Source organism: Hyla sarda, chromosome 6 (assembly GCF_029499605.1).
Source record: "Hyla sarda isolate aHylSar1 chromosome 6, aHylSar1.hap1, whole genome shotgun sequence".
NCBI lineage: Eukaryota > Metazoa > Chordata > Amphibia > Anura > Hylidae > Hyla > Hyla sarda.
In genome coordinates this window covers 290,781,617-290,798,639 of record NC_079194.1, presented here as the reverse complement: position 1 = coordinate 290,798,639, position 17,023 = coordinate 290,781,617, and the positions used below count along the sequence as shown (strand labels likewise).

Genomic DNA, 17,023 nt, shown 5'->3' with positions numbered 1-17,023 from the left:
CAACTCCGTTCCATTAGAGTGAATCGAGCCAAGCTGTAATACCACACCCAACCTGGAGACTGTTTTTGAAAGAAATTAGCTCTGTTTTTCTATTCCTGGATAACCCCTTTAAAGTGTACCTGTCGACAACAAAAACTTTTTATATAATGTAGATAATACCATTATATGTATATTTGTAATATACATTGGTTAAAAAATTTGGATATTTTTGTCCGTGCAGCTATTGCCTGTGTGTCTCTATGAGGAGTCCAAATACAGGAAGTGAGGGTGGACAAGCAGGGGTCTGTACTCTGAGGACAAGCAGGGCTCTGTACACTGAGGACAAGCAGGGCTCTGTACACTGAGGCTCTATATAACATGCTCCTGGCTCACACATCAGGATGATTGACAAGTCAGGAGCCTGCACAGATCCCTGCTTGTCCTACTCTCACTTCCTGTATTTGGACTCCTCATAGAGACACACAGACAATAGCTGCAGGGACAGCATTTTTTCACCTAAATATATACACAATTTTTAACCAATGTATATTACAATTATACATATAATGGTATTATCTACATTATATAAAAAGTTTTTGTTGACGACAGGTACACTTTAAGTCTGAACCTAGCCTTAGATTTCACATGCCAGATCCTTTTTTTTGTACTTTGAGAAATAGGACCATCAGAAGATTCTGGTGTGCATGGCTGGGTTGGAAAAAATACCTGCTCATTGCATGGATTAGGCTAGGTTCACCCGTTTGCATCGACACCTTAAAGGGGTACTTCCGTGGAAAACTTTTTTTTTTTAAATCATCTGGTGCCAGAAAGTTAAACAGATTTGTAAATTACTTCTATTAAAAAAATCTTAATCCTTCCAGTACTTTTTAGGGGCTGTATACTACAGAGGAAATGTTTTTCTTTTTGGATTTCTCTTGCATCACATCCACAGTGCTCTCTGCTGACCTCTGCTGTCCATTTTAGGAGCTGTCTAGAGCAGCATATGTTTGCTATGGGGATATTCTCCTGCTCTGGACAGTTCCTAAAATGGACAGCAGAGGTCAGCAGAAAGCACCCTGGTCGTGACATAAGAGAAATCCAAAAATAAAACCATTTCCTCTGTAGTATACAGCCCCTAAAAAGTACTGGAAGGATTAAGATGTTTTAATAGAATTTATTTACAAACCTGTTTAACTTTCTGGCACCAGTTGATTTAAACAAAAAAAGTTTTCCACGGGAGTACCCCTTTAAGTGTCCAATTGGCTTTTTTTTTTTTTTTGAGCCGAAACGGGTCGAATGCAAACAGCTACGAACGGGTCATGACGGACCCCATTCACTTGCATGGGGTCCGTCGGTAACCCGGTAATTTTACAGGATTTTAGCGAAGAAAAAAATAATGCTTGCACAGTTTTTTTTTTCTCTGCCAATCTCCCGTCCTTCTGGCCAGATTGTCGACTGAACTCTGAATAGCCGAATTCGACGGCAATGTGAACGAGGCCTTAGCTGTTGGATCAGGCATATAATAGTGGAAAGAGGAATTGTATTCTCCAACCTGTGAATATAATGTCTGTCAGGACATGATGGGAGTTGTAGTTTTGCAACAGCTGTGGGAGCCAAAGGCTGGGGGGATCACCATTGTACAAGTTAGGGCACAGGTTATAAAATGGTCCAGTGAACAGGGGTGTTACTATAGGGGGTGCAGAGGTAGCAGTCGCACCAGGGTCCCAATGCACAAAATTAACTTATCCCCTATCCACAAGATAGGGTATAAGTAGCTGATCGTGAAGGGTCCGACCACTAGGATTCCTAGTGAGCAGGTCCGGTCCCAGAGATTGCGGGTGGTACGGCCGCTGGGACCAACTACTTATTCTCTATCCGGTGGAAAGGGGATAACTTGATTTTTGCTGGAGTTCTCCTTTAAGAGACCTGTATTACAAATGGCACATGGGGCCCTGTTGCAGATTTTTGCATCGGGGCCCAGAAGTTACGCCTCTGCAGGTTACGGGTCCTTTCGGCCGTGATCTCCCACATCTTACCTTTATCCACTGCTGAGAGTGCCCAGGAATTCAAGATGAGAGAAAAAATTAGAAATATAAACCGTGAACCCAGAAAAGGAAAAATACAAAAAAAAAAAAAAAGCCATAAGAGAACGGGCATCACTGTAGCATGGTTTTGTTTTTGTGGGCAGCAAAAGCATTTTGCAAGCACCTGGCAAACTGAGGAAATTCAAGTCTCATGCAATAAAAACAGACAAAAATACATACAAATATATATCTATTTTTGTGTAAGAAAAAAAAACACATGCGTGAAACATTCCCAGGCCGGGCATTAAACTTCTGGCATTTACAGCAAACCCAAGCTCCAAGCCCACCCCAACATGCCAATACAAGTCACCCTTACCAAGTTCTTCCAGTTCAGAGGTCATAGATTTAGACCGCAGTGACAGTGCAGTGGTGGGAGCCCGCTTTGGAGGTGGAGGGGCTTAGCATTAGAAAGAAGGATATGCACATATTAATGAGAGTATTAGCAGTATACACATACAACACTGAATAAAACAGAAGACAGTAAAAGAATTATTAATAGCCACAATTAATATATGCAGGGGTTACTTTTCTTTTGTTATTTTTACTGATGGTGCGGCAGCTCGTGGCTGTGATTGCATGGGATTAAACCAAGAAAATATTTAATATACAGGTATTAGGAAATAATGACATTCTTTCATTTAAAGGAGTTCAGTAGTAAAATATAAGTGAAGGATAGGGGATAAGTTATAGATCGCAGGGGGTCTGACTGCTGGGACCCCCCGGGATCTCCAGAACGGAGCCCCGGCAGTCTGCTGGAAGGGGACGTGCCGACCCCGCACAGAGAGGCGGTCGACATGTTCCCTCCATGTATCCCATAGATACATGGAGTGGGTATGTCAGCCACGGCCTTCTGTGGGGGTCGGAACGGCTGCTTCCGGCAGACTGCCGGGGCCCAGTTCAGGAGATCGTGGGGGGTTCCGGCGGTTGGACCCCCCACTATCTATAACTTAGGGGATAACTTTAAGAAACAGTGGAACTCTTGTCCATAGGCTGCTTCTGGTATTGCAGTTCAGCCTATGTCAACTGCAATACCAGACCCAGCCAAGAGTGGCACTGTTTCATGGGAAGAATCTAACATTAACCCTTAAAGCAGTGTTTCCCAACCAGTGAGCCTCCTGCTGTTGCAAAACTACAACTCCCAGCTGTTGGCTGTCCGGGCATGCTGGGAGTGGTAGCTTTACAAGAGCTGAAAGTACATTGGTTGGAAAACACTGCATTTAAGTTTGGAAAACGTGCCTAACCTAAAAAAAAATCTTAAAACATGTCAATTCTTCGACTAAGAAATAAATACCTTTTAGGGCCTTTGACTGAAATCAATAGAGCTTTGATATCTGGCAGATTTTGAGGCAGAATGCGCATGGAAATTTGTGTGAAATCTGCCTTAAATTACTTTGGGTCCCTGCACAATACGGATATTCCAGAACGGAATATCGCTAAGACATTCCGATGCAGCGGAGTTCCATTGATGTCAATGGGCTTCAGCTGCACAGTGCACACTATGGAATTTCGGCGGCAGAGCTTTCCACTGCTGGAATTCCACCGCCGAAAGAACAAACACGTTAATATTTTCGGCAGAATATGGGGCAGAATGCATTGGTGACTATGGAGACCGGCAATGTCTGCAGAGTCCTGGTGATTCTGGGGAGACACGTCAATTCTTTCCGGGGAGGCTGTAATCGGAATCTCCATGGCAGATGTTTTTCGTCGTGTGCACAGCACAGCAGAATCCCATTGAAGATGTAACGGCATTTCTGAGCGGAATTTATCCACCAAATTCCACTCTGAAATTCCACCATGTGAATATGGGTGCATTTACACGTGTGTATTTTCTGCTGAAGATCTGCTTCAGATTTGTTTTAGCAGATTTTGCTGTTCATTGACTTCAATAGGCAGCAAAATCTGCAACAGCAAATCTGCAGCAGCAAAAATACACACATGTGAATGCACCCTAAGTGTGCACTGGTTTCTGCGTAGAGAAGTAGAGCATTCCAGCTTTTCCTTATCAATGTCCTCAGTGTGCACCTGCTCTTAGGGCCTAATCACACAGCAGAATCCAGTGTAAAAATTCTGCAAGAAAATTCTGATGCAGCAGCCTGCCATTGTTTTTTCGATGGGATTCTGCTGCACCATGCACATGGCAAATTTTTTTGACGGCGGAAATTCTAATTACAGTTCATTCTTTCAGTGGAATCCTCTTAGAAATACATTGCCATCTATGGAGACATTCTTGAGCGAATCCTGGGGTTGACTGATTCAGTAAGGCGCCTGCCACAAACACAACATTTTTGCTTTGAAAAATTCCAGGCAGATATTTTTTAGGAAAGATCCAACAAAATATATATATATATATATATATATATATATATATATATATATTTTTTTTTTTTTTTTATATATCACTCAGTACCTAATACTGACCATGTACATCTTATTTTTCAGTATTTAGCACCTTTATTTTTTTACACTTTTAATTTAGCTCACTAGTCTGAATCCCTCTCAAAGGGAGGGGGCGTGGCCTCACTGTGCAGGTCTCCGCCCCCTCCCTCAGTATGCTGTCTGCTCACATCTCCACTAGCATTAGCAAAACTACAACTCCCAGCTTGTCCTCACTGACAGTAGCGGACACAAGCTGACAGTGGGAGGATTTTTCCTCCAGCCCTGCGCTCACAGCTGTCAATCAAGGAAGTGTGTCCATGACATAGGTGATGAAGCATGGACACAGCAATGACTAGTATGTGTCCAAGCAGGAAGGAGGGGCAGTTGTTTGACTGGCTTTTTCAGTATTAAATACTGACAAATTTCTAATGAAAGCAATTGCAAAACCTAATGGTTATACATGCTTTACAACATATCAAAAGTTTTTGTATCTGACAGTGTCCATTTAAGGCCAGGGCTACACAGATTGCTGGCAATGTTTGTTGTAAATAACGGAAAATCAGCCATCTCATGGGAAAATAATAAGTTAACACATCCTGTCCTGTAGAGAAAACAACAGTCTGCTCACTAACATCACAGACCTCTGCACAGGTCACAGAGCATGCTCACAACACTCTCCCATACAAAAGAATGAGTTAGGAAACGTAGCTGCTGTAAAGTTTATCTCTAAATGTTTGGAATAGAGCAGAAGCTCGAGTAACGTAGCTGCTCATATAATAATGCATACAAAAGAGAACTAGAAAAATTTCAATCAGTAAATAATTTCAATATCGGACTCTCGTACACCAAAATTTTTTACTTCTGTATGCCAGTAAACTGGCTTGGCTAATATGTTTTTAGTCCTCCTTAAAAAGCTCTTGCATTGTATGGGACAGGTGGCACCAGAGAGCCAATTGCATATGGGGCACTAAGTTGGTGCCTACTTTTGAATGATATATTAGTGCCAGTTTATTGCTAGGCTCAGCTTTTGGCTGCACATTGCTAGGGAGTATTGTCACAGAAGCCCTGATGCAAGTTTGTTATTAAATTGGTTATTCGTCTAGTAAGAGAATTGGCCTGGATTTTCCTTTTCCCATAGTACTCAGAAAAGTAATAATGTTCCAGGGACCTGCCATGCATCTGCAAAATCAAAATCTACAGCGCTATCCAAAGGGCATAACAAATCATTAAGTGCATGTATTTTGTGTACAGACTGTTCTGTCATGTCTGCAGCATGCTCTACTAGTCAGAGGTGCATTGAGGGGAGAGAAGCATTGCACTTAGCATTCCCAAATAAAATACTCGCACACCGCTCAGCTGAGAGGTGCAGGAGCTAAATACGTTGCGCACTGATGACTGAGCTCTTTGTGGTATTGTCCAGCTGGGGTTGCAGTAAGTAAAATAGCATAATAATGCATGCTGTGGTCATGAAGAAATGATTTCTCTGGTGTATCCTGTGCATTTTAGCTTCCTCAGCTCTCTGTCTCTTCCTGGATCTGCAGTATTCTCCTTTTCTGGCATAGAATACAAGCCGCATGTTTCTGCTAGTTGCCTTTTAATTGAATTGAATTTTACAGAAAATAGGTTTGGGAACTAGTGTTGAAAAAATTAAACAAAATAATGTAGAGAGCGGTGAAAAATAAAAATTCATGGTTCAATTAAAGAGCACCTGTCATTGTTATAACATAGGGGCTGCTATGCTGTTGGCTTTTGCACTATCAATTCTGTAGCAATGTGTGATAGCTCTGGTACGTAGACGACATCCTTTGACACCACTAGTGAGTAGTGAGTAGACTGGTTTTGTCTCCTCATCCTATAGCTGTTAGTTGAAGCTACTGTCAAATCGAGGCTGCCATTACAACTTTGCCAGAGGTTGTTACCCAGCTTACCTAGATATGTCCGCCATGCAAACATCAGCAGATGTGCTCTTCTGGAGTCTAGGACAGCTGGTTAACAACTCTTCTGATGGTGTTCGGATTGGTTGTCACCCATCTAACCTAGATATGTCAGACATGCACATTGTCACAGTACAGCAGCAGATGTGCTCTTCTGGAGTCTAGGACAGCTGGTTAAAGGGGTACTCCCGTGGAAAACTTTTATTTTTATTTTTTTAAATCAACTGGTGCCAGAGAGTTAAACAGATTTTTAAATTACTTCTATTAAAAATCTTAATCTTTCCAGTACTTTTTAGGGTCTGAATACTACAGAGGAAGTGGTTTTCTTTTTGGAACACACAGCTCTCTGCTGACATCATGACCACAGTGCTCTCTGCTGACATCTCTGTCCATTTTAGGAACTGTCCAAAGCAGCATATGTTTGCTATGGGGACTTTCTACTCTGGACAGTTCTTAAAATGGACAGATATGTCAGCAGAGAGCACTGTGGTCATGATGTCAGCAGAGAGTTCTGTGTTCCAAAAAGAAAATAATTTCCTCTGTAGCATTCAGCAGCTAATAAGTACTGGAAGGATTAAGATTTTTTAATAGAAGTTATTTACAAATCTGTTTAACTTCCTGGCACTAGTTGATTAAAAAATTTTTTTCCACAGGAGTACCCCTTTAACAACTCTTGTGGTAGGTGCAATGGTGTTCCTATTGGTTGTCACCCAGCTTTCATGAAAAGGATAAAATGTCCCACATCTAATGAGATGCATAAATACATCTACTTCATGACACAAATTAAGGTTGTAACACCACAGAACAACAACACAGAACAACAGACATGGGGGTAAGGTGTCACATAGCCATACCTTTCTTCCTGGCCGTATCATCCGGGTCCAGACTCCTGGTCACCGTTACCACCTTAAGAACAAGGTGGTTGCCCCCGTGCCTGATCATGTTAACCACTTGCCTGTGCCCGACTTTCACCACATTCTCATTGTTTACCTGCAGAGAAACACATAACATTATAATTATTGTATTGCCTGGGAGGTACATTACAGTATTCACATATGGTTTACTACAGGGCCCATATAACAGATCTCCATTGTTATAGGACCCAATGATCCTTGTGCTAAAACTTTCATCATGATCTCCTAGAAAGGTTGGGTCCTAGATGGGAGAACTAGAAATCACGGTGGTTGTCCAGATCAGGAGGATGACCCACCTGTTTAAAGCCTTCGCGCAACTCGCTATGAAACACCTAGAATCCATCTATGATAATATAGATTTATAACTAAAAACCTCAGTAAGTGGAATGAAGATGCACGTAGTTAAAAAAAAACACAAAAAAACTCATTTGTCGTCCAGATATGTCAAAAGCTTAAATCACAAGGTGTCTCAGTACTGAGACCTGAAGCAATCATTAGTAATAGCCGGGGGAAGCATGCCTCTTCACTACCCAGCCGGCCACCCGTTCCGACTCCATACCCCACAACATGATGACAGGTATGGTGCTGTACTTTAAAGAAATCAGCTCTTTTTTTCTAATCCTGTAAAACCCTTTTAATGAGAAGAATGTAGTCTACTTATGACTACTTTCAGTCTATTTCTATAACATAAAATACTTCCTAGTTCGCCCCCGGCCTAAAAAAGCATAGTCTGGTGGCAAGATATATTGAATCTGGGGACAAACAGATGTTCCCGCTCCTGTACATTCTACTATTCTACTAAGTAGTGTGCAACCAATGAAGCTGACTGCTGCTATAACTGTACATCGGCTTTTTTTTCCAGTATTCCAACATAGAAGCATTCAATACAGCTCGAACGTCAACACAGCCTTAAAGTGGTACTCCGCCTCAAGACATGTTCCCCCACGTTCTCGTCTGTGGCACCCCAGACATCTGGTGCACGGAGCGAACTTCACTCCGTGCTGGATGACTGACCATGCGGGGCGGAGGCTCGTGACGTCATGGCCATGCCCCCTAAATGCAAGTCTATGGGAGGGGGCGTGATTGCCATCACGCCCCCCCCCATAGACTTGCATTGAGGGGGCGTGGCCGTGACGGCACGAGTCTCTGGCGCTGCACGTGACACTCTGAACGAACACTGGGTGCAGCAGGGAGATCGCGGGGGTCCCATCACAGGGGAATAAGATGTCTAGGGGCGGAGTACCCCTTTAAGGGTAGGGTCACATGTGCCGTAATTTGCTGCTGCATATATTCCTACCAATTGAAGTCAATAAGTAGCAAAATACGCTGCAGAAATAACCGAGCAATATACGGCATATGTGACCTTACCCTAAAGCTGTCTATATTCCTTTATGCCTAAAGGGGGCTCTGCTCCAGGGCCGGACTCCATGCCTTTATGTTGTCGTCAACATTTTACAGTTTCCAACAAGCAGTTTTCTTAGCAAGCAAACAAAGGCAAAGAAAACCCAACAACCCACAAACGCTGGAAATTGGCTGTGGATTAAGTGGGTTTCCTCTCCGAACGTTAAATAACATCGTTCCAGATAATGATGCAGACAGATGGGCCACTGCTAAAGCCATTTATCAACTTTTATAGCCGGGAACCCACACGCTTGATTAATATTGTGTTGATTTATTGTATACCGGTGATCTATAGGAAAATACAAGCAAATGTTCAATTGCTTCCTTATTGCTTTGATTGAAAAATGGCTCTATGGAGCTCCGTGCGATTATCTGCGGTAGTAAATTATTCCGTGCGGCCCATCAAGAATTAGATGATTTAATGGGACTATGCATCAAAATGCAGAAAAAGATACACACTCTGTGTATAGATCAGTGTTTCTTAGCCTGTTAAAGCCAAGTACCCCCTAGTGATAGGATGTTCCAGCCGAGTACCCCCAACGAAGCGATCCCTTCAGTAAATGTTCAGTAAATAAGGCCAAGCTCACACTGGGGCCATAGACTCTGTGTAAAGTCTCTGCCAGAAGCTTCTTCCCAGATCAGATCTCCCCATAACAATAAGCCTTACTGGTACGTCCAGTAATAATGCCCTGGTAACCATTTACAGTGGGGCAAAAAAGTATTTAGTCAGCCACCAATTGTGCAAGTTCTCCCACCTAAAACTATGAGAGACATAATGAGAAAAAAAATCCATTAAATCCCATTGTCTGATTTTTAAAGAATTTATTTGCAAATTATGGTGGAAAATATTATGGTGGAAAATAAGTATTTGGTCACCTACAAACAAGGAAGATTTCTGGCTCTCACAGACCTGTAACTACTTTCAATGGGGTACTCCGGTGGAAAACATTTTTTTTATTTATTTTTTATCAACTGGTGCCAGAAAGTTAAACAGATTTGTAAATTACTTCTATAAAAAAATCTTAATCCTTCCAGTACTTATACTACATAGAAAATTCTTTTTTTTTTGGAACACAGAGCTCTCTGCTGACATCTCTGTCCATTTTAAGAACTGTCCAGAGTGGGAGAAAATCCCCATAGCAAACATATGCTGCTCTGGACAGTTCCTAAAATGGACAGAGATGTCAGCAGAGAGCACTGTGGTCATGATGTCAGCAGAGAGCAATGTGTTCCAAAAAGAAAATCATTTCCCATCTAGTATTCAGCAGCTAATAAGTACTGGAAGGAATAAGATTTTTGAATAGAAGTAATTTACAAATCTGTTTAACTTTCTGGCACCAGTTGATTAAAAAAAAAAAAAAAAGTTTTCCACCGGAGTACCCCTCTCTAGTCTCCTCTGTCTTACACTCGTTACCTGTATTAATGGCACCTGTTTGAACTTGTTATCAGTATAAAAGACACCTGTCCACAACCTCAAACAGTCACACTCCAAACTCCACTATGGCCAAGACCAAAGAGCTGTGGAAGGACACCAGAAACAAAATTGTAGACCTGCACCAGGCTAGGAAGACTGAATCTGCAATAGGCAAGCAGCTTAGTGTGAACAAATCAACTGTGGGAGCAATTATTAGAAAATTGAAGACATTCAAGACCACTGATAATCTCTCTTGATCTGGGGCTCCACTCTGTAGTGTCTAAATGATCACAAGAATGGGGAGCAAAAATCCCAGAACCCCACGAGGGGACCTAGTGAATGACCTGCAGAGAGCTGGGACCAAAGTAACAAAGGCTACCATCAGTAACACACTAAGCCCCCAGGGACTCAAATCATGCAGTGCCAGATGTGTCCCTCTGCTTAAGCCAGTACATGTCCTGGCCCGTCTGAAGTTTGCTAGAGAGCATTTGGATGATCCAGAAAAGGACTGGGAGAATGTCATATGGTCAGATGAAATCAAAGTAGAACTTTTTGGTAAAAACTCAACTCGTCGTGTTTGGAGGAGAAAGAATGCTGAGTTGCACCCAAAGAACACAATACCTACTGTGAAGCATGGGGGTGGAAACATCATGCTTTTGGGCTGTTTTTCTGCCAAGGGACCAGGATGACTTATCCGTGTAAAGGACAGAATGAATGGGGCCATGTATCGTGAGATTTTGAGTGAAAACCTCCTTCCATCAACAAGGGCATTGAAGATGAAACATGGCTGGGTCTTTCAGCATGACAATGATCCCAAACACACCACCTGGACAAAGAAGGAGTGGCTTTGTAAGAAGCATTTCAAGGTCCTGGAGTGGCCTAGCCAGTCTCCAGATCTCAACCCCATAGAAAACCTTTGGAGGGAGTTGAAAGTCCGTGTTGCCCAGTGACAGCCCAAAAACATCACTGCTCTAGAGAAGATCTGCATGGAGGAATGGGCCAAAATACCAGCTACAATGTGTGAAAACCTTGTGAAGATTTACTAAAGATTTACTAAAGGTATATAACAAAGTATTGAAATTAACTTTTGTTATTGACTAAATACTTATTTTCCACCATAATTAGCAAATAAATAATTTATCAGACAATGTGATTTTATGGATTTTTTTTTCTCAATATGTCTCTCATAGCTGAGGTATACCTATGGTGAAAATTACAGCCTCTCATCTTTTTAAATGGGATAACTTGCACAATTGGTGGCTGACTAAATACTTTTTTGCCTCACTGTATAATGCTTTCCTCTAGCAAGTAACCCAGTTATATGTCCCCCTACCCTCATAGCCAGTAGTAGGGTCCCTGTAGCCAGTAATAGCCCCCTCCATAGACAGAAATATCCCCACCTACAGCCAATAGCCAGTAATATGCTCCATAGCCAATAATATGTCCCCTATAGCCAGTAATATGCCCCCTATAGCCAGTGATATGCCCTCAATAGTCAGTAACATGCCCCTATAGCCACTTATATGTCCCCAATAGCCATAAATATGCTGCCAGGAATATGCCCCTCCCTGCAGTCAGTAATATCCCCTACTAAGGTAGATGATACTAAAGCATAAAGTAAAATATATTAGGCAGAGTTAACACATTGGCAATTCTACCAGTCAAACAATACCGAGAAACCAAAAAATTGGAACCAGGGGCTTCCGACCATCATGAGGGATACACAACAATTCTGGTATAGATTCCAATGTGTAGTAAACAGCAACAAAGGAACCAGAACAATCATGAAACCTGCTAAGACAGTCAATGGGGAGGAAATCCAAACCGTAAAGACAACCGAACAGTTAGACCCCACAATGTCCTTTTCACAGCTTTTCCTCTTACACAGAGCGCAGGAAAAATATTTCTGTAGTCAAAGTTTTGGTAAACTTTATTGAACTCCCGAAGCAGAACAATACAATGCAGACACTTTGTAATGTTGCTTGAATTTTGTACAGTTCTTTAGTTTCCAGTGAAGCAGAATTTTGTCACTGTCCCTACAATGCTGTACAATGTTTGCGAACTTTGTTTTCAGCAGATATTTTTCTTTAGTGCTTTTGCACGGATACTTGTGAATGTCTTTTATAATGTATGAAGCTTTTTTTTGATGTACTAGCTTGTTGTCCTTGATAAGGATGACCCTTATGTTTCTAATGACTGATCAATATATATATATTAATACTAAAATGCCATTGCTGATGCTGGAGAAAGATATTTGTTAAACTACCCTTAAAGGGGTACTCCGCCCCTAGACATCTTATCCCCTATCCAAAGGATAGGGGATAAGATGTCAGATCGCCGGGGTCCCGCTGCTGGGGACCCCGGGGATCGCTGCTGCAGCACCCCGCTATCATAACTGCGCAGAGCGAGATCGCTCTGCACGTAATGAGGGGCAATACAGGGGCCGGAGCATCGTTACGTCACGGCTCCGCCCCTCGTGACGTCACGGCCCGCCCCGTCAATACAAGTCTATGGGAGGGGGCGTGGCGGTCGTCAAGCCCCCTGCCATAGACTTGCATTAAGGGGACGGGTCGTGATGTTATGAGGGGTGGAGCCATGACGTCACACTGCTCCGGACCCTGTATCGCCCGTCATTATGCACAGAGCGAACTCGCTCTGTGCAGTAATGATGGCGGGGTGCCGCAGTGGAGATCCCCGGGGTCCCCAGCAGCGGGACCGCGGCGATCTAACATCTTATCCCCTATCCTTTGGATAGGGGATAAGATGCCAGGGGCGGAGTACCCCTTTAACCCATAAACCAGCTTGCTATTTGCTTGCAACTAAGAAACCTTGGAATGACGCCAGTAGGCCCACGAGGAGACGTCAGAAGACAAAACATTTGAGGAAGATAAAGAATGTATAGAAGGGAAAAGATCTGGGATTTTCCAGTATGAGAGCGAGAGGGCCACATAAATGAACTCTGGCCAAGAAAGAAATGGATGCTAAATATGCTAATATATATAGAGATAAAGCTCAAATAACCAATCAAAATGTAACATGGTGATTTTGACATCATAACTAAACCTCCCTTTTTTGTCAAATGTAAAAACAATGTACTTTCGTGTAGTAAAACAGAACTCCTTGGGCAGCTCTTTAGGGAGTATGCTGAGAAGGAGATATGATACCAACATTCTGTCTGGTGTGTTTTCCTTGTGCCAGCACTCAGCAGTATACAGCAGTATACAGTATACAGCAGTCACATTTTAATGCCTCACCTCAAGCCATCCTTGACATCCTCACTTACTGTGCTTACAGACAAGGATCTTTATAACTTACTTTTATGGACAATTCTGAGACATAGCACCTTTTGCACATCCAGAAAAAGTTCCCCAACCTATTGGTGTATCACTAGACAAGGACCTAAGGCAAAACGACGCTCCAAACTAGTCTAACTAAACTAAAAGGGAAGTTACACCTCTTTCCAGGATAGAGGGAGTGGAGTTCAGATGACTCCTGCATCTATTGGAGAGTAGTGTGGATATGTCACCATATTCTGTTTCCTTAACACAAGCTTAGCAGTGTATCACTGGACCAGAACCTGAGCCAAAACTACACCCAGTTTAAAGCGGTACACCGGTTAAAAAAACTTTTTTTTTTTTCATATCAACCGGCTCCAGAAAGTTAAACAGGTTTGTAAATTACTTCTATAAAAAAAAAAATTCTTAATCCTACCAGTACTTATGAGCTGCTGAAGTTGAGTTGTTATTTCTAGTTTGACCAAAGTGCTCTCTGCTGACACCTCTGTCCATTTTAGGAACTGTCCAAAGTAGAAGCAAATCCCCACAGCAAACCTATCCTGCTCTGGACAGTTCCTGACATGGACAGAGGTGTCAGCAGAGAGCCCTGTGGTCAGACAGACAGGAAATTCAAAAAGAAAAGAACTTCCTGTGGAGCATACAGCAGCTGAAACGTACTGGAAGGATTAAGATTTTTTAATAGAAATAATTTAAAAATCTGTTTAATTTTCTGGCACCAGTTGATTTAAAAAAAAAAAATAATAATAATAATTAAAACATTTTTTTCCAGCAAAGTACCCTTTAATGTGAACAGTGTAAAGAGCAGAGTGGTCACACAGGTCAAGCAATTTATCAGTGTCTGACTGAACTTGTGTACGTGTCACTAGAGGCCTGGCTACAGAACAATGGAGAGGCCTTATAGTTAGAGCAGTGTATACCAACCAGTGTGCCTCCAGCTGTGGCAAAACTACAACTCCCAGCATGCCCGGACAGTCAAAGGCCGGGTTCACACCACGTTTTTGCAATACAGTTCCCGTTTCAGGTTTTTGATAAACGGATTCCTCAAAACCAGACTAAACTGTATCAAAACGTGTGTACAAATTTTAACTTGTATACGGTTTGAAAAAATGATCTCTGGTTGCATCCGTTTTTAAGAAAATTTTTTATACGTTTTTAACTTTTCATTCCATTATAAATAAAGTTTCACTTGTTTGATTGAAATTCCAAGATAAAAAACTGTGCAAAGTCTAAAACCGTATGGTGAAAACCGGATGGAACCGTACGCATATACGGTTATGTTTGGTTCTCATTGCTTCCATGTTAAAAATTTTAAAAAAGTATACGTTTCAATAAGTTTTTTTACCTGGACCAAAAACCGTAGTAGGCTACGGTTTTGGGTACGGGAAAAAAACTGACATAACCGTACAGGATGCAAAACGGACACAACCTGATGCATCTTTTGGCATACGGTTTTCAATGGAGAGTCAATGCATACGGTTTTCAATACGGTTCCGTACGGTTTTCAAATTGAAAACATATGGGAACTGTATTGCAAAAACGTGGTGTGAACCCGGCCTTATAGTAACAGCGCTACAACTCCAGCGCTATCACTATCACCGGCATAACCAGTGAAAGAGGCACTATAAAGATACATGTGATCAAATGGACTAACAATAACTACTGTGTAATATAAGATATATTATTATTTATTCTTATTTTTTTTAAGAACAGTTTTATACCCACTATTTTTATTTTGCATTCTTCTTCTTTTTATATCGATATAAATGTATTTTTTATGCTGAAGGAAAACTGCAGTTGACCCCAGACATATATTTTTTATATTTAAATATTTTAAATAAATCCGATAATTCTACTAATTTGGATAATTCACCCTTTTTCCTACAACTATCATAGTAATTTAAGCAGTCTTATCTATATCTGTTCTCATACTCTGACACCAATATCTAAGGATCTCCCTAGAGAATGGTTACTTTTATTTTTTGCAAATTCATTGTGCTTATACACATCAGCTAATGTGGACAAGCAGAGCTGTAGTGTAAAGGAAGGTGTGGGAAGGTTACATAATTTAGTTTGTGTAATGCTTTAGTATCCAGTACCTTGATAAAGCTGGTTGTTACCGGCGAAACGTCGGGGGGGGGGGGGGGGAGGGGGTGCTTTGTATTTTAATAAGCAACAAAGGTCTTGGATAGAGAAGGAGGATTCATAGGATTAGAAATAGGGGACATCAAATTGCCCCATAAACAAATGTGATATGATCCTTTGATAGTACTCCTAAGAAGATATTGGTCCAAATAGGACAGTAATCCATCTCCTTTGTTGTGTTTTTAATACACTTTTTTTGTATTATTTATGCACATTATTGGGAATAATTTTATGAAGACCTAAATAATAATAAGTGATATTTTAAAGGGGTATCCCTAGTAAAGGGACTTAGTCCCCTGAAGGGAATTGATTTTTTGAAGTGAATATAACCCTGTGTACCCTATGGGAGAATTTGTTGTATTATAATGCTTTATGAGGTCCACAGTGGAATGCACCGCCATCTTAAAGAGCGATTGCACTGGGCAGACGTCAGCTCCATGCGACTCAGCTCGCCCGCACACATACTGCCTGGCAAGTGTTGGGGCAAACAGCAGCCTTTTACTGTGCACAGACTGATACCCAGAGTCCAACGAGCAGAGCAATTTTACAACAACAGCTATATATACATATATCTACACACACAAGTATATATGTCCATTGCTGTAAACCTGCTCCACTTACTACTTCTGTGGAAGCAGCGCATGCGCAGTGGTTGTAGGGGCTGGCTGTATCACGCGGCACGTATCGTCTACATCCTTATAGACAAAGCCATAAATAATTATGAAGATGATATTTTACAGGGTCGTAGCAGGTGGGCATTATAGTGCCCCAAGGGCTGGAAACTCCCCCAGTGCACCAAAGCACTTCATTTACATATTTTAATATTCAGGTATAATTTTGGAATGGTAAACAGCATTGGAATTAGCGGCACTATTAATCTGTACCAGCAGGTTAGTGCACGTGACAGATCCCTTTATGGGATCAAACATTGACATACCAATAGAGGGCACTAGACAGCCAAGTTTCCTTGCTTCTGGAAGAGAACTAATTTGCATGCTTTTTCCCATGGTGCACTGTATGACATAATACATAAGACACAGCTGGATCTCCTCAATGCTGTTTAGCATCTTGGTATAAAACCCTAACTAGATGGCTAAGTGGAGCAATAAATACCTAAATACTGTAGAAGGCCTGGCGCTGGAGTGTGCCCAGGACACCGGAGGATGTCCTTATCCCCGCAGCCTCGATTAATATAAATACTCTCTATTATCATCTGTGAGGATCCATGAGCGTCATCCACTCCTCAGCCCCTATGAACCATACACTCCACAACCTGCTAAATTCAATTCATTTTGCGTAGTCTCCATGGTCGTCACATGCTGCGCCACATGTCGGCCTCTACAAATGATTGTGTTTATGTGAAAGAAAAAAAAAGAAGTAACAAAAGCAGAATTCACACGATGATCTGGTCCTTTTCAATATTCTTCGTACACACACATGTATTTGATGCTGACAATACAATGGGTCACCCCGATGAGCACCA

At 41.8% G+C, this 17,023-nt stretch overlaps 1 protein-coding gene across 7 annotated transcripts in view; it reads right to left on the bottom strand.

Moving 5' to 3' along the window:
• The window catches only part of SHANK2 (SH3 and multiple ankyrin repeat domains 2), a 582,141-nt gene that overhangs the window by 45,333 nt on the left and 519,785 nt on the right, over window positions 1-17,023 (bottom strand). For 4 of the 7 annotated variants that reach the window (XM_056527699.1, XM_056527698.1, XM_056527704.1 and 1 more), the window contains 3 exons: window positions 7,228-7,363; window positions 2,380-2,460; window positions 2,016-2,027 (listed from right to left, as the gene is read on the bottom strand). In XM_056527699.1, coding sequence (XP_056383674.1) covers window positions 2,016-2,027; window positions 2,380-2,460; window positions 7,228-7,363 — 229 coding nt within the window. The remainder of the gene's footprint in view (window positions 1-2,015; window positions 2,028-2,379; window positions 2,461-7,227; window positions 7,364-17,023) is intronic. The other 3 variants (XM_056527701.1, XM_056527702.1, XM_056527700.1) reach the window with 2 other exon arrangements.